Source organism: Penaeus monodon, chromosome 17 (genome assembly GCF_015228065.2).
Source record: "Penaeus monodon isolate SGIC_2016 chromosome 17, NSTDA_Pmon_1, whole genome shotgun sequence".
NCBI classification, from domain to species: domain Eukaryota; kingdom Metazoa; phylum Arthropoda; class Malacostraca; order Decapoda; family Penaeidae; genus Penaeus; species Penaeus monodon.
The window spans coordinates 18,297,860-18,306,926 of NC_051402.1; the positions used below are offsets into that span (position 1 = coordinate 18,297,860).

At 35.7% G+C, this 9,067-nt stretch overlaps 2 protein-coding genes across 2 annotated transcripts in view; both read right to left on the minus strand.

Annotated features, from left to right (window-relative positions):
- Window positions 1–766: 766 nt before the first annotated feature.
- On the minus strand, window positions 767–3,318 carry LOC119583290 (cadherin-23-like). Its single transcript, XM_037931762.1, has 5 exons — window positions 3,205–3,318; window positions 2,944–3,105; window positions 1,754–1,876; window positions 995–1,144; window positions 767–838 (listed from the first exon to the last, which is right to left on the minus strand). The coding sequence occupies exons 1-5, from the start codon at window positions 3,316–3,318 to the stop codon at window positions 767–769; spliced, it is 621 nt and encodes a 206-aa protein (XP_037787690.1).
- Window positions 3,319–4,059: 741 nt separating this feature from the next.
- Window positions 4,060–9,067, minus strand: part of LOC119583291 (protocadherin beta-10-like) — a 13,405-nt gene continuing 8,397 nt past the window's right edge. The window contains exons 4-8 of the mRNA XM_037931763.1: window positions 8,508–8,666; window positions 6,448–6,599; window positions 5,716–5,775; window positions 5,449–5,612; window positions 4,060–4,081 (exon numbers count right to left, since the gene is read on the minus strand). Coding sequence (XP_037787691.1) covers window positions 4,060–4,081; window positions 5,449–5,612; window positions 5,716–5,775; window positions 6,448–6,599; window positions 8,508–8,666 — 557 coding nt within the window. The remainder of the gene's footprint in view (window positions 4,082–5,448; window positions 5,613–5,715; window positions 5,776–6,447; window positions 6,600–8,507; window positions 8,667–9,067) is intronic.

The window sequence follows — 9,067 nt, forward strand, 5'->3', positions numbered from 1 at the left end:
CCTCTTCCTCTTCCCCTCCCTCTTTAACTCCCCCTTCCTCTCTCCCTTCCCTCTTCCTCTTCCCCTCCCTCTTTATCCCACCTTCTTCTCCCTTGATCTCTCTTCCCGTCCTCATGGGACGTCGTTCCTCTCCCCCTCGAGGCTGAGCTTCCGCACACCCTGGCTGTCCCTGGTGAGGAAGGGCAGCTTGTACACCTTCTGCTCCTCTCGGTCGAGCGTCGTGGTCGGTCGAAGTTCGTATTCAGATCTGCGTCGGTTGATAAAAAAAAAAATATTAGGAATGGCTTGGAATAAGTTATGTATATTCTAGATATTTTCGCCAAAATAAATACATTTCTAATATTCACAACATTAAAAATAAGCAAGAAGAAAAAAATAAAGATCAAGTATATGCAGATAAGTATAGATCACAAAGTAGGAATAATGAACAAGGAAAAGAAATATATAGAATGAACCATATTCATGTTGACAAATGTATAAAAGGTATGAATGAGAATGAAGATATTCACAATACAAGAGATGTATTCGACTGGTTTCGATTTTATCTTCGTCATGTATTTCTGTAGTCATTATCATTCATACATTTTATACATGAATAAATATGCATAAATAACACAAAAAGTAAGAATCAAATGCAAGATAGAGAAAAAAATACAATGAAAAAACAACATGACCGTACCCGGCTAGCTGCGTGATGCTAAATTTTTCCCTGTAGGTAAGAAGAGCATCTTCTGAACTCTAAGTACACGACATCATTTTCGGCGGTTCAAGTCGTCCCTGATAATATTGGCTCGACGTCATTGGGATCATATTTTTGTATCATGGCGTAAACTGGCTCCTGCAAGTCGTGTTGGGCCAATTAGTTTGTGAGATTATGCATTTTTACATTACTTACTTATTCCAGTCTTTTAGGATTGTTATGTTATAAGAATGTCTGATAAGAGAGTCTTTTATGTGATATTCGAACAAAATTGTTTAATAGGGGTTTTCGTACCGGCTTCTTAATGTGTGGATGGTTGTCGTTGAGGTCAAGAATAATCATCTGCACTGTGGCGGGGTCAGCGTCGTGACCACGACCTCCCTCGTCGTTGGCTCGAGGATATAGGGTCACAGTGCCTCGTGTGGCGGCTTCACGGTCTAGGCACTGTGATGAACGGAGTGCCAGATTGGGGGTAGAATGGTAAAAAAAAATGGGTCTTCGTGATGATTTAGGGATCTATCTCTTTTTCTCTCGCTCTTCGTCTTTCGTGCTCTCTCTCTCTCTCTCTCTCTCTCTCTCTCTCTCTCTCTCTCTCTATATATATATATATATATATATATATATATATATATATATATATATATATATATACATATATGTGTGTGTGTGTGTGTGCGTGTGTGCACATACACACACACACACACACACACACACACACACACACACACACACACACACACACACACACACACATATATATATATATATATATATATATATATATATATATATATATATATATATATATATTATATATATATACATATATATGTATATATATACATATATACATACATTTATATACATATACACATATATATTTGTAAATACTCTCTCTCTCTCTCTCTCTCTCTCTCTCTCTCTCTCTCTCTCTCTCTCTCTCTCTCTCTCTCTCTCTCTTCCTTTTTTCCTCCCCCCTCTTTCCCACCTATCTCCCTCTCACCTCACTCAATCCACACCCTTCCAAACTACACGAACATGGCAGCTACTCACGCCTTTGATAGTGAGGTTCCCGGTCGTAGCTCCGATGGTGAAGTTTCTGAGTTCGTCGGGCGAGAGATAGTACAGGATGTTTTGGTTGGCCGTGTGAGGCAAGTCGGGATCTATGGCCGACACCTGGAGGAAAGTTTTGTGGAGGGAGAATATAAGGTAAGGAAACGGATGGGAGAAATTTTACCTTGATGCTAAAATGGCAGAAAGATTCGGAATGCACTGAAGGATTCTTTTGTGTATATGTGCATATATATTTTATTGTTCTTCTTTTTCTTCAGGAAGATGGGGCACGAGAGAAAGGGTAAGGAAAATGCTATACATAATTTTTATACACACTTTTCCCATCAAGGTAAAGAAAATGAATGCATCACCAAAGAGCTGCAAGTCTATATCGTGAAACGTTTGACATTAAAGGTGTGGGCACACTATACACAGGTCCTTGGCCGGAGTAAATCCTAAGTTAAAATGCAAATTATCATTATTGTAATTCAAACTTGGGTTGCAGCCTTAGTCGTGACCTCGTGATTATACTTTAAAAAATATATATTCTTATTATGATAATATTGCAGTGGGAAGCTAGTATATAGAACAGACTTTCGTACTCTGTTATGAAAACTTCCCAAAAGTTTCAAGGCGAATGTTAATTGTGTGGTTTATCCTCGGCGGTTACGGTACGAAGCAAGAAGTCATATGTCATAAGGCATACAAAGGAAGGGTATAATATAGATTAAAAACTATGCTAGACTTATTGTTGGTTTTATAAAGAGAATAAACATTCTACGCACAAACACTATTGTATCATCAAATCGAAATACAAGAAACGGGTTATATAGCCATAGCTTTACTGCCAAACGGGAGAAAAAGATAAACGAAGTCACATTCATTGGCTATTATATATGTTTTTTATTCACTTTCAAAAGTCAAATATATCTAAAAGTAATATTCTTACGGTACTTTGAAAAGCGTGTAGCATGTGTCTGGGGGAGGAATCACCTGCCTAATAGGGAAATGTGTAACCTTCCACCATGGAATGAAATGGAAATAACTCCCTTATTGAAATAAAAAAAGGAAATAAACACTCACATCCTTAATTTAATAAAGCGTCCCCCTTTCTTATACTAAAAACTCCTGAATTAGACCCAACCCCTTCACAACCGAGACAGGATCGAGCCTGAAAAGCCCCTCCTCACCTTCCCGAAGGTGACGTTGCAGTCGGCGTTCTCGGTGACGGTGAAGGTGTAGTTGGCTCGCTCGAACACCGGCTGCAGGTCATTCACGTTCGTCACGGCGATCGTGATCTCCGTCTCCGCCGGGGCGTTCGCGCCGTCGCTCACGCGCACGCGCATCGTGAACTGGGGGGCGCAAGGGAGGCAGGGTGAAGGAGGGTCAGGGATTTATCTTTTTGTTTGTTGGGTGAATGAATGATTTTGTTTACCTGGTAAGTTAGTTACCTGTTTGTTTGATGGGTCATTGGCCTTTGTTTGTTTGATGAGTTTAAGAATAACTTTATTTGGTAAGTCCTTTACTCGTTTGATGTTTGGTGAGTCACTGGAATATTTGTGCATGGTGAGTCACTGGAATATTTGTGCATGGTGAGTTATAAATTATTTGTTTTTTTTTTTAACTGGTGACTCGTTGATTCCTTGTTTGGTAGGTCAGTGAATATTTTTTTGTTTATTGGTGAGCCAATGACTTGATTTGTTCGATTGTATAGAGAGTCATCAACTTTTTTTCGAGAATTACTAACTTTACATGTGTATTTGGGGAAACGCAGATTTATTTGTCTGTTTCTCTATCGTTGACTTGCTTTTTTTGTTTTTTTGGTGAATCACAAACTTATTGTTTATGTATCTTGTATGTCCCTAATTTATCTGTTGGTTTCTCTGTTTGAATTACGATAATAGATGCGTATTTTAAGGTCAGTAACTGAATGTTCGTCTTTATTTCTTAATGCTTTACTGAGTTACGTGACTTGTTGTGAATGACTGGTCGCGGAAATGGAATCCAGAATGTGCGGGATGAAACGACGCATTTATCGAGTGAAGGAAAAACTGAACAGTGATGAAATCCACACCAGAGTACGTGGTAGGATACTATAAATGTAAACAAAATGTAATGTGATAAAGAATATCAATGACAATTGACATTCTTAAAGACATTTTTACAACCTTAGAAAATGTGTTCGGTAATTCTGATAAAGATTGTCAAGAATGTTTGATAACTTATCTTGAAAAATCGGAAATAATTCCTTATCATTCATACTGCTTAATTAGCCTAGATAAGCATTTACGATAAGCATCGATAAATCATGTGTCCACACGAGAGTTGCTTTATGAGGACATTTAACATTAATGCTGTCTATTAATACTGACATTTTCTACGAATATTTATCATTCTGGTTATTAATGTTACTGCTGTTGCGTTATTATCATTTGCATCGTCATTATAATTTTATCATAACTGTCATCATCATGAACATTATTTCTATATTATTATTATTATTATTATCACCAACAACATTTTCATAATTAATAAATAAATATATATATATATATATATATATATATATATATATATATATATAATACACACACACACACACACACACACACACACACACACACACACACGCACACACGCACACACACGCACACAAAAACACACACCACACACACACAAAAACACACACCACACACACACACACACACACACACACACACACACGCATACACACACATATATATATATATATATATATATATATATATATATATATATATATATATATATAAATTAATACTAACATATGCTTTAAAGCATATTTGTAACAGCTGCAATAACAGCATTTGTAAACTGCCAGTTTTCATAATTCAAATATGCAGAAATGAAATAAAGAAAATAAAAATATGAAAAATGGGTTAATCCAATCACCTGTTCTTGATACTAACAAAAATATATAACTTCCGATTGTGTTGCCATTTCGAATAGTTGCCGCGCTCACTTATATCAAAAGTTTCCTTTTCTTCTAATTTTCAGGTTAAAATGTGTGTATATACATGTATACATATATATATAATATATATATATATATATATATATATATATATATATATATATATATAAAATATATATATATATATATATATATATATATATATATATATATATATATATATAATTTATACACACACACACACTCGCACACACACACACATACACACACGCACAGTTTCTTCTCTTTTCCTTCACTTATTCAACCGGCAATTAAAGCAGTATGAAATAATTCAGGAGAGAAAAAAGCAATATAAGAAGATATATAAAAAGGCGTGAAGTGCCCCGCAAATTAACACAAACGTTAAATATAGTAATGTTCATTAAATGCTAACTTATGACCTGACACTCCTAAAATACAAAAACGTGTATTGCACGCGCGCGCACGTGTGTGTGTGTGTGTGTGTGTGTGTGGTGTGTGTGTGTGTGTGTGTGTGTGTGTGTGTGTGTGTGTGTGTGTGTGGTTGTGTGTGTGTGTGTGTGTGTGTTGTGTGTGTGTGTTGTGTGTGTGTTGGTGTGTTTTGTGTGTGTGTGTGTGTGTGTTGTGGTGTGTGTGTGTGTGTGTGTGTGTGTGTGTGTGTGTGTGTGTGTGTGTGTGTGTGTGTGTGTGTGTGTGTGTGTGTGTGCTGTATTAGTGTCTGTGCCTGCCTCTGTACATATCCCTAAGTATGTGTCTGTAATTGTCTGTGGTTATAACTGAATCTGTAACAGAAACAGCGCTGTATTTATATCTGTATTCTAATTTGCATTTGTATCTGTGCCTGCAATTACATCCCCCTCTTTCTGTGTCTATTACCTCCATATACACCTGTTTAAATGAAAGAAAATTAAGATTCCCACATCCAAAAATAATTCCCCTAGTAAAGTTATGTGCTCAACACGTGGGCAACAAACCTTTACCTTACACTTACCTTAATGGCAGGCTGGAGGTCATAGGCAAACGGTATCATGAATGACAGAATGGCATGGAACTACACATGAAAGTCTTTTTAAAATAGATATGATGGAATTTTGACAGGCAATGCGATGTCTACATTCTTATCAAGATACAGTAAAGTATCGCGCCCCATAACGAAAGAGTTAATGATAACAAATATAATGGATAAATAGAGATGAAAATGATGAAGATCTCATAAACGGGAAAGGTAAACAAAGATCATGTAGCTCGTAGAGAAATGCAGAAAAGATAATGAAAGAAGTGACATATCCCATTAATAAAGATAAACTGTAAACAAACAACCGTGATCTACTCTAACAGGTGTTATAACGCAGAAAAGGGTAAGCTGATAATTAAAAGAAAAAAGAAGAAACAAATGATGCAGAAAGAAGTACAAGAGAGGAAACAGAAGAACACGATGAGAAAGATGAAGCTAGAAAGCGGAAGACAAGAACAAGACGAAGGAGAAGAAGAAGAAGGAGTGAAAGGAAAAGGGGAGGAGAACGAAGAGGAATATAAAGGAAGAGGAGGGGGGAGGAGGAGGAGGGGAGAGGCGAAGGCGATGTATTAGTATCCTTAATAGAAGATGAAGACGATGATGAAGAAGAGAAAATAGGAAGAATAAAATACAATAAACTAACCAAAAAAAAATCAAAACAGACATGACACCCCCCCCTCTCCTCCGAAAAGGGAAAGATTATAAAACAGAGGAGCATCCGGCCCAAACACTCACATTTCTGTCCATGACGGGATGGTCAAAGTCGAGCAGCTTGTTGACCAAGACGTCCCCCGTGGTAGGGTCGATCCTGAATTTCTGCTCCTCATTCCCTTCGACAATTTCATACGTAATGTTGTTCACTGCAAGGAGACGCGGGGCCCGGGAATTATATAGCACAGGCTGCAAGATTCGGTTGGTTTCGTGTTTATTGAATGTTATAATTTGACTGTTTTTTTATGTTTTGAGAAAGTGGGAGGGATGTGAACTATAGAACTATAAACCAGGTGCCGATGAGTCATATAGCATAGGTTTGTGGGACTCCGTTGGTTCGGTGTTTATTGACTGCTGTTACTCGACCGGTTGTTGTGTTCCGAGAAGGTGGGGGGGATGTGTGTGAACGAGAGATGCAAGGAGACAGGGCAGGAGTTGTATAAGTTGTGAGACTCGTGTTTCGTGTTTAGTGAATGCTGTTATTTGACTGTTTTCTTATGCTCTGAAAAAGTGGGAGGGATGTGAACTACAGATACAAGGAGACCAGGAGTTGGTGAGTCATATAGTATAGGTTGTGTTTGTTGAATACTATTACTCGACTAGTTTGTGTTTTGAGAATGCATGAACGAGAGATGCTTGTGGATTTATGTAATACTGATGGAAATGATATGAATAAAAACGCAAAATGTTGAAAATTGGTGGTAAAGTTTGTGTATAATCAACACGAGATTAATCATGATAATCTTAAGGATAATGATAGTAATTGTAATAATAATAATAATAATAATAATAATAATAATAATAATGATAATAATAATAATAATAATAATAATAATAATAATAACAATAATAATAACTATAGTAATAAGAATAACAGTAATGATAATAATAACAATAATGATAATAACAATAAGGATAAGGACAACAATAGTAATAAATACTACTACGACTACTACTCAAATAGTAAAAGTAGTAGTAGTAGTAATAATAGTAATAATAATAATAATAATAATGATAATAATAATGATAATAATAATGATAATAATAATAATAATAATAATAATAATGATAATAATAATATCAATAATAATAATAATAATAATAATAATAATAATAATAATGATAATGATACTCATAATCATAATAAAAGAAATAAGGGTATAATAATAGTGATAATGAAAGTAGTAATATTGATCATATGACAATAGTGTTAGTAATATTGAATATATAATGATGATAATAAGAAAAATAATGATAATCATGATGATATTAATGCCAGTACAGCATTATTGTTATCATTATGAACAATATCATTATTGAACCGTATTCATGTTGACAAATGTATAAAAGGTATGAAAGAGAATGAATATCTTCACAGCACGAGAGATGCATTTGACCGGTTTCCATTATATATTTCTGACGAAGATATAATCGAAACTGGTCAAGTACATATCTTGTATTCTGAAGATATTCATTCCCATTCATACCTTTTATGCAAATATCATTATCATTAGTAATAATAATAATAATAATAATAATAATAATAATAATAATAATAATAATAACAACAACAAAAACAACAACAATAATGCTAATAACAATAATAAAAATAATAATAATAATAATAATAATAATGATAATGATAATAATAATAATAATAATAATAATAATATTATTATTATTATTACCATCATCATCATCATCATTATCAATATTATCATAATCATAATAAAAGAAATAATGGTAATAATAATAATACTGATGAAAGTAATAATGATAATCATAATGATAATAGTACTAGTAATAATGATAATATAATGATAATAATAAGAACAATAATGATAACTATAATGATATTAATGCTAGTAAAGCATTATTGTTATCATTATAATTATCAATATTATTATTATTATTATTATTATTATTATTATTATCATTATTATTATTATTATTATTATCATTATCAATATCAATTATCATTATAAATACTATCATTATCATCATTACAAACAAAAAACGAGATAACAACTACAATACCAGATCCTCCAACGACCTACCTATATCGGGGTCGTGGACGGGCAGCCTGATGCCCGTGGGCTTCCCGAGTTCCCTGTTCTCCGGAAGCTCCACCTCGAACACGCCCGACGGAGCGAACGCCGGCGCCACGTCGTTCAGGTCCTGCACCGTGATCCAGTAGGTCGTCATGCGCTCGTGCTCTGCGGGGGAGGGCGTCTCGTGAGGGGGGGAGGGGGAGAGGAAGGAAGGGAAAGAGAGAGGAGAGAGAGAGAGAGAGAGAGAGAGAGAGAGAGAGAGAGAGAGAGAGAGAGAGAGAGAGAGAGAGAGAGAGAGAGAGAGAGAGAGAGAGAGAGAGAGAGAGAGAGAGTAGGGTGGGGTGGGGGTGAAGGGTGTCTCGTGAGGGAGAGAGAGGGAGAGTCTGAGTGGTCAGAAGCCTTCAATGACACGCCCTCCAGCTAGCAGGTGTGACCAATTAGGGTGGCGTGCTCATGGCACTGACCTAAGCCACGCCCACATCTCTCATGACCTTTGCCCGCTACCTTGATTCGTACAATGACTCTGCCTCGAGTCACGATCCGAGTCGGACGCTGCCTTCTCCCGA

Coding starts and splice junctions, on each gene's coding strand:
- LOC119583290 (XM_037931762.1), bottom strand. CDS start 3,318: ATGCACAAATATTCCAGTGACTCACCAAACATCAAACGAGTAAAGGAC. Junction 3,106..3,204: donor ATGACCCATCAAACAAACAG/GTAACTAACTTA, acceptor TGCGCCCCCCAG/TTCACGATGCGCGTGCGCGT. Junction 1,145..1,753: donor GGAACCTCACTATCAAAGGC/GTGAGTAGCTGC, acceptor CGTTCATCACAG/TGCCTAGACCGTGAAGCCGC.